The 20,599-nt window shown below is 39.2% G+C and overlaps 1 protein-coding gene across 1 annotated transcript; it reads left to right on the top strand.

Moving 5' to 3' along the window:
* The first annotated feature begins 12,640 nt into the window (after positions 1-12,640).
* Positions 12,641-20,308, top strand: LOC119732196. The gene is made up of 8 exons (XM_038205622.1): positions 12,641-12,722; positions 14,158-14,484; positions 14,769-15,107; positions 15,270-15,590; positions 15,739-16,131; positions 16,557-16,712; positions 17,169-19,116; positions 19,153-20,308. The coding sequence occupies exons 1-8, from the start codon at positions 12,641-12,643 to the stop codon at positions 20,306-20,308; spliced, it is 4,722 nt and encodes a 1,573-aa protein (XP_038061550.1).
* Positions 20,309-20,599: the final 291 nt, after the last annotated feature.

Here is a 20,599-nt window from a genome sequence, read left to right as displayed (position 1 = left end):
CAATCTTCTACAGAAATTTGACAACAAAAAACTATGAGGGCTCCCCCCCCCTCCCCAAGCAAAATCCTGGGTGCGCCACTGCTGATAATTTGTATAATGAGTCTGGCTAGACCTCATCAGCCCTAAACATGAGTAATTCCCAAACCACGATAAATTTAAATAGCTTTAGAAACATAATATAATTTAAAGGTGTGTGTTGATCTCTTATGTAAAGTCTATAAATTGACTAATTTGTAACCCACCCACTGTACAAAAATAGTCATAAAATTGTGAATTGTGAAGACCCCAATTGATTTTTAGTAGATTTTGATAGAGGAAGACATGCTTATCAAGTCATTTCAATTTCGTTGATTTTTGGAATGATAAATTATTACATAAATAGGGTCAAAGGTCACGTTAACATTTTAAAGGTCACGTGCCCTACTTTTCACAAAATTTAATTTTGACAAAAGAGTTGTTTTGGCATGCAATTCTTATTATTTTAATACCAAATTCGCATATATCCGATAAAAATTGACATGGTTTTGACATATTTCTACCCAAAGGATGGTATTTTACTCTAAAAATGTCATTTTGTTGGTGGTTTCTGCCCTGACTACATGGTAGGTCGGATCGGGCTAAAATTTGGTGTGCAATCATTGCTCATCAGGACCTACAAGCACAGCAATTTTTAACAAAATCAGAAGACATGAGGTAAAAAAGTGCGTTGGTCGGATATGGAATGACCCAAATACGGGAAAGGCAAACTCGATTAGATTAGGTGTTTCCTCGGCTCCGGTTAGCATTGGAATGACGGTAACGTGGGCCGCGCCTCGTATTTCGAATCTCTATTGTAATGCGAAAGTGATTTGTTATTGAAAATGAATATTCAAAAAGTTGGTTTGAATGAGTAATATACGTTTACAGGTTGAATTTAAAACATAAATAAGAGGGGATAGAGGGATACTCTGTAGACACCTGTGCCATATATACTTTTAGGATTTATATTTTCTGTTTGGACTGGAGGTTTGGAGGAAATAAGAATTGCCAGAGGGCAAAGAGGAAACATTATGGTTTGGACAATGTAAAAATAGGTTCGGAATTTTTTTTTTTTTTATCCATGGAAACCGTCTGGTAAAAAGCCGACTCACCGATAATATGGAGTTGCACGGTCGGTTCATAATCCTCTAAACCGATGGGATAGACCTTACACATGTAGATACCTCCTGATGTCTCTGTAACGGGGTCGATGGTCAATCTGCAAGCCTTGTAGGCATCATTTCCGATGATGAGGTCGATCAGGTTTTGGTCATCACAGGTGGTCACCGTTTGGTCATTGAAAAACCATCTGACAAGAGGTTCTTTCATTGTGTAATCACTGGACAGGACGCATATAAAGGTGATGCTGGAGCCAGCGGTAGCATATTGTGGGTTTCCTCCCTGGATCTTGAGTTCTGCCGCTCCAACTTTAACAAAGTTGAAAGAGGGATATGGTTATTGCTGTTATTTTTTCATGCGCCAAAACGGCAGCATCGAGCTCCATACTCTCCAGGTAGCTGAGAATATTTTTGAGATGTTTCATTTTCCCAATCAACAGGGTAATACTGATGTAGCGCCTCTGGCAAAAAGACTGATGGATACGTAGGCTTTAAAATATGCATTAATATTTTATCATTATAATTAGCTGCTTCAGGAAGTCCACCGAAAAAGATCTTCTTTTCGTTATAGTCTTTGTACTTCTTCTGATGTTTCCCTTTTTTTGGGGGGGGGAGCTTAAAAGCGGAAAAGCCTTTGTTTTTGGTCTAATTTATTCTTTTCGTTTTGGAAAGCGGAAAAGCTTTTGTTGTGTTATATATGAAAACTAAGTAACGTCATGGTGACGTCATTATATGACATGAACGTCATGTGTTATTGATGAAATTTAAAAGTTATGTCGTCATGACGTCATCACGTTTCACAGGGTCATGTTAACCCTTCATGGATCAAGCCCAAAAACTTTACGCGGATTGGCCACGTGGAAAATTTTATCACTACATGTGTTTAAAGGTCACTAACCCTGATATGCCTGTACATGCACAAGATATAGGTCATTCACATGACCAAGGATTGTTTAAAACCTGTCTGACCTCTGGGCGGCACGAGGGGTTGACACATAGGGATTGGCGGCACTTTGGGGTTGGCCACTAAGATCTCCCACTTTTGCACAAAGGCATTAGGCGCCAACTTGGCTTCTGTCTTTCAACACTCCTTACTCCGGAGTGGCTAGGGTCTGGCCAATGGGAGTCTACAAGCTTCTCGTTTATACTAGGAATGAGGACATGGAAGCTTGCCTAATTGGCCCATTAAAAAAAAATGTGCCCATATTTGGAAAATGCGGAGAATTTTATCGTCCGCTCGGTGCGCGAAGGGAGAGAGCTGGTGTTTGTCCACAAACACATTTCTAGTTATTGTAATTAAGATTCGAAGGTGCCCCTTTCTCTGGATAAGTGCCCCTTTTTGGTGCCCCCCCCCCCCTCAGATTGAAAAGTGTTTCGCCGCCGATGCCTCAGTGAGTATTATTACCTGGCTATAGTTTGATTAGTCTCTTTGATTGAAAAAGAATGGCCTTACCTTCAGAAACATGCAGAAAAGTCAGCGCGAATAATGTGAAGAGGAATATGAGCCCCATGTTGCGGGAAAGGCTGTGGAAAGTTTATGTTCCGTTGTGGCTCCCAAATTAAAATACTGACTGTTAAATAAATGCTGATCAATGCCTAGTAGCTTTTAAAACATAAACAAAACAGCCCGAGCTGCGAGTTAAACCCATTATGTGCGCAGTTTTGCTTTCATTTTTAACAAGCGAAAGCAACTAATTTATTTTGCATATTATAATGTGTTGTCGATATTTATTTCACCAAGAGGCAACGCCCCTTTTTATTGTTTACTGTTATTATTCCATATGCATTGATGCTCTCTTAAAATGAAAAACAATGATACAAGTAAAAACTTTTGCCTGTAGATATCATCGAAAACAAAACCCAAAAGGAAACCCCATTTGCGTATTATTGTTTTCCTTTTATGAGTGCAGTTCTGCGTTCACTTTAATGATATGGACACCAAACACATTACTTTTCGCAATACAAGGCACAGTAACACAATAAAGCCGAAGCAGTTTACTAACAAACTATTAAACTGTTGTTCCCGATCAATGATACAGTAATTTCTTTTCTATTGGAATGACCGCATACTATGCGCGATAATTTCACAGGATGCTTGAGACTATCATTCACTTACATTCAAGAAAGGTGTTTGATATTATAACAACTCACCCAAAGATTATGTGTCCTGATCGACCGAGATCAAGTCACGTGGTACTTTCTATTTTTGGTACTTTCTATTTTTGCTACCTTTAAGTGCACGTACGAAAGTGCTATACCCATACAACCAAAGAACTCTACCCGTAGCAACCAAAGTGCTACACCCGTAGCTACCAAAGTACTATACGCACTGCGAGCAAAATGCATGGGTGAGTTTGTGTTACATACCCTATGTGGACTTGTGAACAAAAGAGGTCCACATAATGCAGGTTGTGTTAACCTTATGTGGACTAAGCCGTGTTTTGCCCTTTCTGGAAAACAGGTTTAGAGGCATTTTGGGATTAGGTTTATCCGTAGCAGAATGAAGAGAAACACTATAGGGAATCATAGAAAAAAAAATGGGCTAAAAGAGTTTTCACAGTTTAAGTAAAGTTATTTTTTGTACCGAGTTTTCTTAACTACACGAAAACAAAGCAATGTCCACACAAGGTTTGTAACGTAAGTCTGGGTGTGTGTGTGACTACAAATTTGTATCCTTGTGGAGACACACACACAATAGGGAACAAAACATTGTAAAGGTCTCCACAGGGCAATTTCTATAGATGAATAGGTCTCCACAAGGTTTTCACGAAATAGATATATGGGTTTTACTCAAAAACTAGAAATTTCCAAGGTGGGTTGATCCGTCGCAAATGGAAGAGTTTTAGAAAAGGGATATTAAGTCCAAATTTCAGCCAAGGAAACTAATTCTGGTTAAAATAAGAGCATTTTGAAACTTCACTTTCAAAATTGAAAACTTTACTACACGAGAACAAAGGAATGTCTTCACAAGGATACAAATTTGAGAGAGTGTGTGTGAATGTGTGTGTGTGTGTGTTGTGCGTTGCGCGTATTGTTTCAAAAATATAGTTAGAAAAACTAAAATAGAAATAAATGTGTATTGTGTTCAGATTAAATTATTCAGTTATCGCTTAAAATCAAGCAGAATCTGTGTAGGGAGGTGTTATACAACAAATATCCACTGCTTTATCTCACGGTGTAGTAAAACTTTCCCACTCGTTAATATAAATGCTTCATGGATCACCTCGGGAGGCTACATTTACTACACCACTCGAAACAGTCATTATTTACATATTGTTCCAAAGAAAGCGCGCCACAGAGTAGGATTCAAACATTTCGTGAAGGGGTGATTTGGAATAGAGAAATACATTTCCGAACAATTTTGTATTAATAAAATATAAAATTTAAGTTTATTTAAACTGTGTTCAGATTCAAATAATTTAAAATATTGAAGAAAAAAAACAGAATCTGTGGGTGAAGTGTTATAAAACAAATATTGAAAGTTTTATCTCGTGGTGAATTAAAACTAGCCTTCTTATTCATGGATCATTCTATTTTGCCTCGGCTTAATTCGCTTCGGGAAATTAGATTGTCCATGGGTCAAATCGGTAGGCTAGTTTTACTACGCCACCCGAAGCATTTCATATTTGTGTATTTTAACACCTCACCCACAGATTCTGTGTCTTGATTGGCAGACAGCAAGTCACGTGGTACCTTCCATTTTTGTTATCTTTCTGCGCACAGCCACAAGTACTATTCCTGCAGCAACCAAAGTACCATACCATTAGCAACCAAAGTTAAATGATCTCCGTGCGCTAACGAAGATGGCGCCCTTTTACCTAGCAACGACATCTAATGGGCGGTACATTTCGCTGGTTGACGTGCACCGTTCCCTGTGTGTGACGCACGTACACCAGGGGATTTGTTCAATGTACACGCAGTTGCCGCGCTTTGCAGCAAATGAATTGCAGTCAGGCAAGATGGCGTCGGTCGGTCACCCCCAACTGCACTTCCTTTGCCGGTGAGGGGGTACTTGTGAACGGAGCGGATAACCATGGCGGGGTATTTGTGTGCAAATGCATACTGGTAGTGCGCGCTGAGCGTTGCACGTAGCGCGTATTGTTCCGAAGAGAGCACGCGACAGAGTTAGGTCGTGAAGGGGTGTTTCGAAAGAGAGAAATGCATTTTCGACCGATTTGGTATTGAAATTGAAGTTTATTTTAACTGTGTTCAGATTTAAATAATTTGGCAGAATTGATGAGTGAAGTGCTTTACAACAAATGTTGACTGCTTTACTCGTGGTGAAGTAAAACTAGCCTCCTGGGTGATCCGTGGAGTATTCTATTTTTTCCTCGGCTTCGCCTCGGGAAAATAGAATGTCCATGGATCACCCAGGGAGGCGAGTTTTACGACACTACTCGAAGCATTTAATATTTGTATAATATGTTGGTAGGTTTGTATCTGAATGTTTGCAAATGCCGTACATTACCATTAAAGAAGCGTTTTCAAATTAGTTTATTTTATACAACACCTGAACAAATCCATGTCATCTGATTGGTGGATCGTTGATCAACTGTCATAGTCTGGTTCCCAGACCAAAATATTCTGACTATTTCTGATGAATCTTAGGTCAGGTAGCCTCCGGTAATACATTGTATTACAATGTATGTCACGTGACTAAAACGGGAGGAATTCCTCCTTTTTTCCAAAAATGTCCGAAGTTTGCCGAATTCGTTTCGTCGACAATCGGATAGTGCCCGAGTTTTTCCGAGTATAATATTTGCTTAAATAACTGCTAATTGCTTATTATTTTGTTAATGAGTTGATCATTGATATTCATTACTTTCATTTAGAAAACTTGAAAGATAACGACGATTCTGTGCATCATGTACTTCATGCGTCATGTACTTCATGCGTCATGCGTCTGCGTCATGTACTTAGTTTTGATTTGATGACAGTTACCGAGATTTTCCAAAACTCGGTCTTAATTCGGCTTCGCCTGCTAACAGTGCTATTTTGATGCCTAATTTTGAAGATTCCATATCAACATTAGTCAGTGTTTTCTTACAAAAATATCAAACTGTATTATCATATCACTGTATGAAATAATGAAATAAGTATTTTTTTTTTAAAAATTGATCTGACAAAGCGAAATCAGAAACGAAGCCGAGCTTTGAAAAGGGGGCATCGATGTCATCATGTTTATTTTTAGCCACGGAGGCTGCCTGACCTACAATTTAGACTTGAGCATCTAGAATAATTGTCAGGTCTGGGAACCAGACTACAACTGTCATTGAATATTCGTCCCAACGCACAGCGCGGCCGCACTACAACAAAATAGAAGTTCTATTGCACGGTGAATAGCTCCACTACTGCCGATGGTGGTGCTGCACCACGGATCTGATTCAAAGCAGGGTAAACTGCGGATGATACTTGAGAATCTCCGTTTATTCTCCCCATAGAAATATCGAAACTCTAGGAAATGCTGACTCAGCTAACACAATGAAACAAAAAAGATATGCTGCCAAACGATTAGATGAATTTGAACATAGTAGTTCTGAACTTGTCGAAAACAGTTTTTATTACATAAAATACATGAAATTAGAGTTTCAAAGAATGTCCCCGAAACTGCATATCATATTCAACCGTAAGCCCACCATTGATCTATATTATAGATCAGTGATGCCCACTGACTATGGCACTGTGCATTACTATCACGTTGTCGAAAAAGATGGTACCTTGATCCTGTCTTAACTGTAGCGGGTTTTGTATAGAAATGTCTAGATAACCAACCTTTCCGAAAATGTGTTCGTAATGTGCATTGGACATTGAACTTTATTCGGCCCGTCAATGCTGGATGGCGGCAATGTGTACCATTTGTAGACGTGGTTGTAGTTCAAGTTGGAATTCGCATGCATAGTGACCGTTTTAGCCGATTTTCGGCTAACTTGGACAGATTTTTGTTAAAAAACGAGTTTGACAGAAAATTTGACAGAATCGATATTTTTGGCAGATTTCTGGTAGAATTCTGCAAAAATGGTTATTTGACAAAAAAAGAAAAACAGCAAAATGGTACATTTATTTACAAAAGCTTCAATCTTTTTAAACAAACCCTTGCAAAATAGGACAGGTTGTCTGGTCTAAGTGCTGAGGTTCATTGGGAACCAGATTTCGTCGTGGAGCAACCGCGTTTTAGCCGGAAATTTTTTCAATTTCATATTATCTTTATGTGGCTATAGATTGTTTATAATATACTTTGAACACGAATTAAGGCAATAGTACAACATCTGCACGTGATTTAAAGTGTTTATAGTGTATTTCGAGTAATTCTGGGGAATTTGGCAGATTTTTGATAAATCTGACAGATTTTTGAAGTGCATTTAGCAGAATTTAGTCATGATCTTACGGTCACCCTGTTCGCATGTGCAGATAATATGTGGTGAGTCATCCCCGTAGAGTGAGATGTAGGCAATTCCGCTGCAGCATAAACTCGACAATGTCACTGCGATTTCTTCTTTGGAGATTCATCTTACTAGACTAACTGTGGGGGTAATGGACTTAGAATAGGCCTGATATATGAAACACTGAGCCGACCATAATGAATCGACGGTGTCGATGGTTTTTACAATGATGGTGAGTTCCAGTTAACTAACGGGCCAAATATTATTATCATCACAATTGGGGCCTATGCGGGAAACTTTGGAAGTTCCTGCGGCTAATACAATGGAATAAACTAAGCTACAGAGAGAGTTTGACATCATTGGGAAGCCAATGATTTTCGCTTTAATTTGATGTGTATGTGTTGAAAATCGAAGCTGGGGGTTGTTCCTTATTGTGGAATTGCCGGTCACATGTGTATTTGTGTAAGCTTGGCTTGCACCATGCTCAAAGTATGCATCGTCATCATAGCTCCTGGGATAAGGCCATTTAATCGCAACATTTTGTGATTATAATCTTAATATTGTTTCTGAGTGCCCATACGATTTCATAATAAGGTGATATGGTGATATTTGTTTAACGAAACAAACAAATATATGCATGATTCTAGTGGTTGATCTAACTGCCAAACACCTAATAAAGATGGATATAATGTATGGTTCTTGAGTGGTTGTATATTGAAAACGAACACAATTAAATCATCCTATGTACCTTTGAATAGATGCGTGATATGTACCTGGAACCCTGCGCAGAATTTACAAAAACATGTTTATCAGAAGACGCAAGACCTTATTCATGTCAAAACAACAAAAATCCACGTGCCAGACAGTTCACTTAAAAGATAATTGACTGGCGGCTGTGGTTTGCGGCTATGAAGGGAGATGGTGATGTCAAGTTACAGGAGTTTGTATATGTTTCAATGAGACTTGGCAGGAGGCCTGGTCGAAAGTTTGTTGACACGGCTTGGGTGAAGCCCTGGCTGCAAAGTTCATTGAACCAGCTGATTTGGCATGGGTTGAATAAGGATGAGAAGGAAGGTAACCGTCATTGGCCCCAAGGGCCACATGTCACTCTGCCCAGGGTACTACAACCCTACTTGTTTTACCTCGCTGGAAACTGTTTAAATTGGTAAAAAAAATTGACACAACTTTCGGGAAGAATTTACTATATGATCCCATACCTATTGCAGGATCAGCAAGGAGTTAGAATAGAAATAGTTGCTAACATTATAATAACATTATAATAAATTACGGGGAATGGGTCATTAGGGAGACTTTCCCATAGACTTGTGCACACAAGTTTTAAAACTTAAATGTGCCTGAACCCAATATTCCCTTGTCCCTTTTCCACGAATTTCGGTATGTTTACTAATTAGACCACGAACAACAAATATAACTTAATTGCGATGATAAAATTGTGCGAATAAAGGGGGACTGTGACATTAGGGAGACATGAAAATGTCTCCTTTAACGACCGGTGTCTCCCTATTATCGAAAAAATTACGATAACGTGTCTCCCTAATGGTACTTTCAGGAATATAAAGCCAACATTTGAACGTACTGAAACTCCATTGTACCTGACATAAATAGAGATGATTTGAATGTTCCTGAAAGTCTTTGCTTGTTCTTGAACAGCTCCATGAGAGCTACTTCATAGTGGATCAGTTTAATTTAAGTTGCATGGTAATCCAAAAGATATAACGACCCCATAGTGAGCTTGTGTCCCGAAGAGTGACGTCATGATTACCTCATAATGGGTCAAGTGACGTCATCTTAAACATGCAAACTTTAAGACCCTATATCTAAAGAACCGTAAGTCCGTAGGCCGGGATGTGTTATAGTTAAATTGAGGTGACGTCAGCATGACGGCATTTTGTTATGTTATCTTGATTTTTGAAGATTTAGACCTTTAAGCCATATCTTACAAACGCACTGCTGAATTCAAATTTGTTTTGTATTATTTTAGCTAGATAACAGGTTTATTCACGAAATTGTGAAAATTGTGTGACGTAATTATGACGTCATCAAAAATCAATTTTATCGACTGAACGATAAAATATCTTACACGCAGCACGAATTGTTTTTATGTTTAATGATTTATTGGAGGTCATGAATTATGCATTAATAAGCGGATTGGCTAGCCCAGCAGTAACGTGGTTAGACAGAGGCAAGGTGTGGGCTGTTGTCACGTGGAGAAGACCACTTCGTTGCAGTAACTGAATGTGGAAACATCGTTATCCCGCCTCCTCCCCTTCGCCGCCTTTAAGTATTAATTAGCCGAAGTATTCGGATGTAAGTGCTCTGAAGACTTTTGCTGCCACTTAACGGTTTCTCGGCGCTTCTTTGCGGAGTTTTTCCCAACGGGATTTTGACTCTTCATTTTGGCAAACAGAAAGAGTTGGGCAAAAAGTGTGGGAAAGCGCGACTGTGGTCGTGGGACAGGGTTCGGCAAGCCATATTCCATGGTCGCTGAGCCTGTCCAGTGAAATGTGTTGACATCGATTTATAATTGTTGAATTCCAAACCTTTACATCAATAACCCAGCCTGTGCAGGCTAGGGTTTGCTTCTACGAAGTCGGTTCCGACCGCGAAGCATTCCAGTTATTTATGCCAGCGAACTTTGTGTTCAAATTAAGGCAATTACTTTAAAAGTTGCTACAAGTGTCCTATCAATTTCGGAGCAATTTAGAAGGGGCGTGGATATACCACAGGTGGTTTTCGGAGTGGGGGACCGTTATTACCCCAGGTACAGTTTTAAGTGGATCCGGAGTGTTAGGTACCCCAGGTTCGGTGGGCCTGATCAACCCAATGGTGTGTAAGAGTCAGTTTGCCCAAAGGATTTCAGCAATGAAAGACTGGTATCTGGCCGTCTATTTATTCTGGTGGTGCGTATGGTAAAACGGAAAACAAAACATGCTTTGACTTGGCATGAAGATTTAATAAACACATTCAGGCTGCGGCAAATCCAATATATTAATGATGTTTTGATTGTACATGTATTCGTGTCTGAGTGTAATGCGCTTTTTTTTTAGAACCACATATAAGGGAATATCCAATCGTCATGAAAGTTGGTGGTTGGGTAGATAATAGCATTAGTACACACAATCTAAAATGACGTCACGATGACGTCGTTGGTAGATTTGTAACGATTTTTAAAATAATTTACAATTTTAATCTGCTTTAAAAATGTAACACTTTTTTTCATATGATTGGCTTCAAACATGCTAAATTCAATATTCTGTTTGTATTAGGTTTGTTATGTAATAGGTATCTGCACAATTTTTTTTTTTAAATGTGTGACATCACGATCACGATCGAACAGACATAGCTTTATATTTTTTTTTCTTCGCTTTTCCGCTTAAAAGCGGAAAAGCATTGTTTTTTTCAGATTTTTTTTCTTTTCCGCTTCAAAGCGGAAAAAAACATTGTTTTTGTTCCGATTTAATTCGTTTTGCTTTTCCGCTTAAAATCGAAAAGCATTGTTTTTGTTCTGATTTTTTTTTTTTTCCTTTTCTCCTTATTCTAAACCAAATCCCTTAGACTTTTTACATGTTTTATTAACCACGCGACTTTTAAAACTAAAAAACCTCGTATTCTGATGAAACTTACCCTGTTTAACGACCCCACAATGAGTTTGTGTCCCGAAGAGTGACGTCGTGATTACGTCAACATGGATCACGTGACGTCATCTTAAACATGCAAACTTTAAGACCATATATCTAAAGAACCGTAAGTCCGATTGGGTTGAAACTCGATATGTAGGTAGGCCGGGATGTGTTATAGGTATAAATTGAGGTGACGTCATCATGTCGTTATCTTGTGATCTTATTTAGGTTTTGGAGTTTTGGACCTTTAAGCCATATTTCACGAACCCAATATGTTAAATTCAAAATTCTTGTTGTATTAAGTTTGCAAAATAACAAGTATATTCACAAAATTGTGAACATTGTGTGACGTAATTATGACGTCATCAAAATGCGCTTTTTAAAAACACATTTAAGGGAAGGTCCAATCGTCATGAAACTTGGTGGGTGGGTAGATAATAGTACTTGTACACACAATCTGAAATGAAGTCACGATGACGTCATCAGTAGACTTTTAACGATTTTCAAAGAAATATTTACAATTTCATTCTGCTTACAAAATTAAACACTTTCAATCATCCGATTGGCTTTAAAAATGCTAAATTATTTTTGTATTAGGTTGTTTATGTAATAGGTATCTGCACAATTTTTTTGAAGATGTGAGACGTCACGATGACGTCATCTAAAATGCAAATTTTAAAAACACTTATAAGGGTAAGTCCGATTGTCTTTAAACTTGGTGGGTAGGTAGATAGTGTTAATAGTATGTAAAATGACCTTTTTTAAATATCAATTTTTTTTTTACATTTTCTTCTAATACAAACATTTGACAAAGTATTTTTTTAAAAGAATTTCTTTACAAAAATGCGATTTTTTTTGCAAAACACATATAAGGAAGAGTCCGATCGTCATAAAACTTGGTGTGTAGGTAGATAATGGTACTAGTGTGCAGAGTCCAAAATGACGTCACGATGACGTCATCGGTTGATTTTATGATTTTTAAAATTATTATTATGCTTCCAAAATTGCACACTTTTTCTTTTCATCGGATTGACTGTAAACTTAGTTCAAACTCAAGACTACAATGACAACATGTGCATTGACAAGGGTTTTTAAGATGACTTCATCGCAGGGCATGTGACGTCTTGTGATAAAGCTTTATTTTGGGAATTATTCTAAGCATTGTGAACAATCTTTAACTGTATTAATCACTCTAAAAAGTGACTGCAGAGGACAAACACAGCATTAACTTTGATAAATTGCGAAAAAAGCCCTTCGTTCTGTTTTCCAACAGACATACAGCTCTAGTAACTGTTTAGCTTCTTTTTGCTAGGTTTTTGTCTCACTTTTGTACTTGTATTAATATTATACATCTTAATATGGAAACCCATTAGCATAGTATAACCTGATTCAGCTTGCAAAATTTCCAATCGTAACGTTTAATTAGTATTTATTTATTTGTTTTTTTTTGTTATTTAGTGAGCTTGATAACATCATTGACATCATGGCGTTTACGTACATAACAATTATTCTGCTAACACTTGGACTTTGTGAAGCAACCTACAAGATTTGCCCAGCTAACTCAGGTGAGAATCGTGTCATAACTACGTCAAATGTCAGACCTTGGTCATTGCAAAAAAAACAACAACAACCCCAAAACAATTCTTTCGAGATTCTCGCAAACAATTGGCATGTGCTTTTTACACTCGTTGTAGTATAAGAAGAGTTCAAGTAACACGAAATCGAACGCTCCAATGCGAATTAAAAACCGTAATCGTATCCGACTCTGAATCCTCTTGAATTAAATACTGTCCACATGAACATGAAATGAACAAATTGCGGGACTTGACAGGACGGGACGGGCAAACCTCTAATTTGTTAATGATCAAAATACCTGTTGTCGTTGGGTTTTATGGCGATTTTTTTCTTTATCTGGTCGTACAATATTATTACACAGGATGTACCCCAAAAAAACAAGGAAACCCACATGTCAATGTAAATCTTAAAAACAATATATAATATATTTCTGTTTTCAAATAAGTTTTAACTTATTAGAAAACAAAAATAGTAAAAAGATCATGTGTCAGAACAATGTGTCTTCTTTCCAACAATACCTTGATTTTGTGCGTGTGGCCACGGATGACTGAGCATTAATTGTATTTCTGTCAAGGGTCAAAACCTGTACTGGGCAAAGTTTGAGCATGACATGACTAAACTACGGAAAAATCGTAAAAATTGTAAGATATTATACGACGTCGTACAGAGTTTTATGTGCAAAGAGGTGAAGGCCACATTGAAGGCATTGGTCATGAGGGGTGTAATTCAACAATGAGAGTGGTTAAATCACTGTGTCAAACTTCAATAAACTGTTTTAAAGAAAGGATGTTTTTTTTTCAAATTTAGCCGTTCCACATACCCAATATACCATTACCTTTTGCATAAACTTGGCCATGCACAAGTTTTTACCCTTGACAGAATAACAATGAATGCTCAGTCATCCGTGGACACAAGATCAAGGTATCATTGGAAAGAGGACACATTGTTCTTTCACATGATCTTTAACTTATTTTAAAATATTTATTAGATTTCTTTTTATAATTTGCATTTACATCTGGGTCTCCTTTTTCTGATATACGCTGTACATTGGTCCCTTAGGGTTTGTTAGATGGTTATTATCGTGACCACTTTTAGAAGCAATAATTTACGGGAAGCAGTTCACTTAATTTGATTTTTTCCTTTCCTATTTTAGAACCGTGAAACACTAAGAAAAGTCAAAGAGGATGCTTTTATACACAGCCATAAATCATGTTGGGTTAATTGTTGAATAAAAATAACACAATAACTGCATAATCTGCGGTTTGAACTTTGACACAAATGTATCTATATAATGATATTTTATATTTATAAAGCACACGTGTCTACCCAAAACCGATGCTCTAGGCGATATATATAAGTAAACAAATTACACAAGTCGTCCGATGTGAATAACGTGTAAACGTTACTATATTTGTTTGTCTTCAGTTAACAGTACTCACAGTACTTTTGGTGCAGTCAACAACGTTCAACGAGGCGTATGGCACCAACTAGCTTGCCGATCCTTCCGTCCCGACGAGGCCATCAGTCGAGTCATTTGGTACAAGAATGACAGTTCTAATACTTCTCCACAACTTTTGATCACTTACGGATATGAAGCAGACTTACCCGAGAGCGACAGGTACGCGTTCGGGACGTCTGGTTTCAGCCTCGTCATCAAAGGTGTAGAGGACAGTGATGAAGGAGGGTATCTCTGTCAAGTCGTACCACGTGACACCAAAGACCGACTTGACCAAATCGTAATCCGAGTAATAGGTATAGGCTTTTTGGTGTTTTTTGTTGTTGTTGCAAACAATGTCTATAAAACACGAGAAGGTCCCCATCTGACGTTAGTGATTAATTTGATGTGGCGTGAATATGCCGAACGAAGCAATACCAATGGTAGAAGACTTAACATATTCCCTTTTTATTGAATTGATATAATAAATCAATGAAAATTATTGCAGGTTAACCCCAAACGGCTCAATCAATTCTTTCGGTTCCACTGAGAATATACTTTAGTCAAAATGAAAGTTCAATTTTCAACTTCAATAACACAGGCGACACATTTCCAGGAGGCAGTAGTCAGGCATCTTCCACTGCTGTTTTACAACGAGGACTCAGACAGACGCTACCGTGTGAGTGCGCGTCACAGACACCAGACGTAGTGTATTGGTCAACGGGAGAGGGCGTCACTACAGATACACAGATCATTGGTGCCCGTTTCTCTGATGGTGCTACCCTGCAGATCCAACATGGTGCCGATTACAGCTTTGGTGGCGACGCTTCATTTACAGTGAACTCCCTGAATGACGTACAAGATACACAGATATTCTGGTGTCACGTGTTCCAATCAGATGGTTCTCTCAGAAATTGCCTCACCGATGTCCAGGTATCAGGTAATGCAAAAAAGATGTTAATCGACGGAAAGGCCTGGTGTTACTTCGGCTACGAAGTTATTGCCACAAAATAAAAATGAGAAATAAAACATAGGAAACTTTTTCTGAACTGATTTTCATAACAGGTGTAGTACATTTTACTTTTTTTTTCTTTTGAAGTAGATGAGGTGGAATCAGCTGGTGATGCACTAAAGGCCTCAGAAAGATCTTTTTACCTGCGAAACGACACGCAGCAGATACTCCCTTGCCTGAGCTGGACACCTGGCAACACAGCTTGTGCGGTGGAGTGGAGTAAGCTCGACAACCCAGATCGACAAGTCCTCAGTTACAACCTGTCGACTGGTGTCGTCGATTCTAGTCCTGAATTCGATCTCGCCAGTGACTTTGGTTTGGTGATTCAGTCAGGTGATGATGACCATGCTGGAGTGTATCGATGTGCTGTGGGAGATGAAAACCAGATAGATGTTGAAGTCCGAGTGATAGGTAGGTGTTTGGATTGAGCTTGAAGCTGAGACTTCAGATTTCTAGTTTCAGGAAAATTACCATTTTGTCTGTCATATCTGCAAGGTTTCATATGCAGGAATCATTCCAACCTATTTTTTCTCTCTCTCATTGTGCTTTCTTACTATAGGGGATCGCTTTCCACTGGACGGAGGTAGCGCTAAAGAAGGTGACAGCGTGACCATTAAACCTGAAACTAGATTTTCTCTTCAATGTCCGGCTCTCTCAGACATCTCCTTGACAACAAAGGCAACTTTGTTCTGGTCCTTTGGCGCCAATGATGCAGAGTCTACCACTGTGATCGGCACACTGAATCTACCAGATGGTCTCAAGAAGATGTATGATCTTGGAAAGGACTGCCTCGGCATATCAATGGAGGGCGCTCTGCTCTTTAATAACTGTTCCCAAGATGACGATGTCAGATACTGGTGTCATGTCTTCCCTGCGAATGATAATCTGATCAGGTCATATGTGGATGTGTTGAAAGAGAGTAAGTTTATGCCTTCCATGAAGTCACATCTTGGTACCACATTTGTCGGTTTATACTGGTCTTATCATGATAATCATACGTTGACGTATCTATCAACACAATGTAGAATTTTTATCTGTATCTTTTGAAAGAAAAAAATGACTGCACTTTAGTGAGGAGATCCATAGAACTTATCTGCTAAAAAGAAATTTGATGAAAAATGCAATGATACGCCTTGGCAAAAGATCATCAGAATGACGCCATTAAATCCTTTATGGTATGCCAAACCATTTTCTGCTCATCTCAGTCAACTGTAAAGGAAATTATTGTGTAAAGAGGTCTATGGGAGTGCATCCTTAGATTCAAGCGATCGTTTGACACAGAACAAATGCACATTGTTGTCTTGGGTGAAGCCGTAGCGTTAATTGTATTATTTTCATTTGATTCCTTGTATGCATTAGATTTAAACGGTGGTCCAGGATCGTCCACTCTCATCGTCATCGCTATTTGCGTGCCTTTTTTCGTCATCGTTCTTCTTGGGATTGTTCTTTTCCTGATCTGTAAGTGGCGTCGACAGTCTTCCCATTCTAGAGAAGACAAGGAGAAAGGTGATTACAAACGACTGCATAAGCAAGGTAAGAAATAAAAGAGGGAAAAACTAAAACAAAAGGCATTGTCAAAAGAGAATGTCAGCGAATGTCATTGAATGCCTCTTGTATTTTGCATCCCTGCAAAATTATTTCGACGATCAATATTCTTTTGTTTCATGGTTAGCCTATCAGGAAGGATGCCATAAGCTTTTTTTAAAGTCTGTACAAATTGGATTGTAGTTCCGATATTGCTAACCAGATTAGATATACACAGACCAGAGAACATGGGCATTGGGACAACATTAATTGCTTCAAGTTTGGATTACAAAGTGACGTAAAGCCTGTTTACCCTCAAATGTTTATAAATGGAACCTTTGACGAAATCAAGAACAGCTTTGAATACAATTGGCTGTAGGATTGTATTAAAGAAATCAATGCAACCTGCAGGCCAAAAAAACACTCAATTTGATATGTAAACATTTTCCTTTAATTGTTTGACAGAATCCGTCCCGGAGTTTGATTTGAAGACGCTTGCCAAGAAGATCAAAGCGTTTGTGATCAGCAAAATGGGCAGAATTCCTATCACACTGTGGGTTGACGGGGACGATGCTCTCTCTGCACCAATAGATACAGTCTACAAAGCCTTGGAGATGTTCGTCATTGTCTCCCACGGAGGTATCACTGTAAAGTATCGATTAGACTCAGAGTCTGGTATCTTTGATGATGGTATTCCAGAATTGGCCAGTAGGCATGCTATAATACAAGGTAGACGGGGTTGTGGTAAGACTACGTTTTTGTACAGACTGATATACGACTGGGCCTCGGGAAGGGAAGGTGCACTGTGGGGTAGTGATCAGATAGTTGTTCTTGTCCCAGCTAGGTTGCTTATTAAGGCTAAAACCATCGGTGAAGCAGTCGTTGAATTCATGCTTCAAAAAGACGCACACATTTCGGCCGAATCTATTAATGCACATTTCGCACGAGACAAAAGCAACCTGACAATTTTGGTAGATGACTGTAATTACCAGCACGAGATTGACGCTGTCATGAAAGTAATGACAGACAACAAATTTCTAGGCTGTCAATTAGCTTTGACCACTAGAAACGCAAAGCTGGCAAAAGGTGCATCACGAAAACAAAAAATGCGCCATGTCACCATTACCGGCTTTACGCTCAGTAACGCTATTGAATACATCAATGTAGTTTTGGATGATGCTGAAGACAGAAAGAAAAGTCCTCCTGAGCGCAAGTCAGTCAAAAGTGACGCTGAACGAGAATCAGGCTCGACTGTGGACACAAACATCCAGCAAAATTTGCCCAAGACAGGAGAGTCTCCAACAGTGTCAGCTCCTCCAGAAACACATGAAAGCCCTGTCACTGGTACAAATCGTGAGAAGACAGAAGCACTTGAGACAACTAGACCAAGGAAACGCCGAAATCTCCATCGATATCTAGGACAGGAAATTCTTCAACCGGATATTTTGGGCCTTCCAGCCGTCTTGGTAGCTCTGTGTCAAATGTCAATCTGGACGAAAGAAGATGCTTTCAAGCATGACATTACCATGGCAAATATGTTTTTCAGATTGGTCAAGTGCATGTTCGACAGGAACGAAGGTCTAGAGGTAGGTGTCACTGAGGGAAATCAACTCAGTCTGCTCACGAAAGAGCAACAAAACGTACTGGCAGAGCTTGGTAAAGTGCATTATAATTATTCAAGACCCGTTGACAATTACGACTTCTTGAGTTCGCCAGAGAAGACACAAAACGCCTTGAAAGTTGCAAAACAAGTCGGAATTCTTCTTCCATTTCAGGTTGAGACCAAGGTTAAATCTACGGAACACAATACTGAGGCAGGTTTATCAGAAGTTGAGATAAGGACAGGGTTTCTATTTTGTAAGCGGAAGCAAACTCAACAAAATGTGGCTGAACGAGTTCCGATAGCGCAGGATACAGAGCTCACCCCTCTGACAAGTCCTAAGGATAAACAGGTTTGTTTTGTGTTGGAGATTATTGAGCAGCTATGTGTTGCTGTGTTTATCACTCAGACCAGAGGACAAGTGACTGGCCTTGAGGAGATTCTCCAGAGATTTTCAAATGTATTCCAGTTTGCTATTCAGGATAATCAGTGTGAAAGAGAAGTTCTTCTTAATTGTTGTGCGAATATCATCAACAAGGGACCCAGTCAGGTCAGACCCCTCCACGAAGTGCTGCATTTACAGAAGTCTATTGAGTTGTGTCTCCAGCTGAATTTTGAGGGGCAGTGCGAAGGCGCCTTAAATAAGAAGCTGCAATCGATCATTCCTGACGAGAGGGTCCGCTTAATTGGAATATCAAGTTACAAACTGCGTCTGGTGTTGTACCTATTCCAACATGCTCAGCCAGACGATAAGAGCAAGCTGAATGTAAAGTCAGTTGAATTGCTTCGAATTGGTCAATATGACTGGTCAGAGCTTTAATTACACATTGAATATTTTATTTCCGGAAGAAAGGGATCGGAAAAGAAGACTACAGTTCAAACAGAAACTGAAGACAGTCAGACAGCTACAACTGTAATCCACGAGGGAACAGTCAGAGCATCACAGGAGGAAACAAAGAAACTCCCAAACCATCCACTTGTAAATCATCTACCCGAATCTGAAGATGACAATGAGGCGCAGGAGGCGGTTAAATCCAGCAAAACCGAGCCTCAACTAGACTCAGGAGATCAACCCAACCTTTTACAACCCAAGTTGGGTGCCTCACCAACTGAGGATGATGGTAATGAATATAAATCTATAGACTCGTCAGTAGATGAAGGTATTGCATCTTCTTTTGATGTAATTGATAGTAAGAAGGATCTGCCTGTACCCAAAAAGCTGCGTGAGAGAATAGAATCCAGCAACAAAGACATGCCCCAGTTTCCTCCTGACCAGTCAGACATCAGTGTCCTCCACACTGTGCAGTCTTTTGGTCTACAGGAGATCTTAGATTCACAGGCAGGGGAGTGCTACTCATCGGGTGCAGCAAGTGACTTGGCTCGCTACCTTCCTCGTCTGGTAAAGCTGGAGAGTCTGGTTTTGGTTGGGACGATTTTGAGTTCAGACGCTATTTGCGAATTGGCGAAAAGTGCTCACAAACTCACAAATCTAAAAAAACTGGATCTCCGTCTGAATAAGCAGTTCAATGACAGAGCCTTTGTGACGGTAACAGATTTACTGCTATGTAAGTGCAGAAAATTGACGGATCTCAGACTTTCTCTGTACAGAGTAACTATTAAAGGGTTTGATAAGGTTCAGACAGAAATGAAGGGTAGAGAGTTGTTTTGGAAAAGATTGAAGACACTGTATCTGCTGCATGGATCACCTGCTGAGAAATTTGTAGGATTCCTCAGCAACAGCGTAAAATACTTCCACTGTGTTGAATGTTTTCATCTCTCAGCCACTGATAAAAGTGAAGAAATACAGGACAAAATTCAGGGGGAGTTCGAACAAAATGTGACAAATCCAAGAATAATGCCACACCTTGAAGACCTCGATATCGGCAACATGGAGACACTGAAGGCAAGACTGGCGTCCTTAAAACTCCCTAAGAAGGAGAAGGGATCCGTCATCTCGAATTTGTTTGGGACAACCGTCACTGACCTGGGGAAAAAGACAGTATAAAGTGGGATTGCAGAGTCAGTAGCAGGCACGTTAAGTGGCTCAGCGGATGCCATTGCGGGAGCTGCGGTGTATGCCGAAGCCACGGTTACAATGTCGATGCCCGCAGATGACAATCAATAATTCAGTACATGAATATTCAAGTGAAATCTTGTACAGTGATGAAGATTTTGAATAAATAATCGATGTTACGAACGGGAATATTCACAGGAACACAATATCCGTATATACATCCACATGCGATTTCGTTTAAGTATAAGGACATAATGTCACGAATTAATGATATAATTTCCC

Source organism: Patiria miniata, unplaced genomic scaffold (genome assembly GCF_015706575.1).
Source record: "Patiria miniata isolate m_02_andy unplaced genomic scaffold, ASM1570657v1 HiC_scaffold_1, whole genome shotgun sequence".
In the NCBI taxonomy this organism is placed as follows: Eukaryota; Metazoa; Echinodermata; class Asteroidea; order Valvatida; family Asterinidae; genus Patiria; species Patiria miniata.
This window is presented reverse-complemented; position numbering and strand designations above follow the sequence as displayed.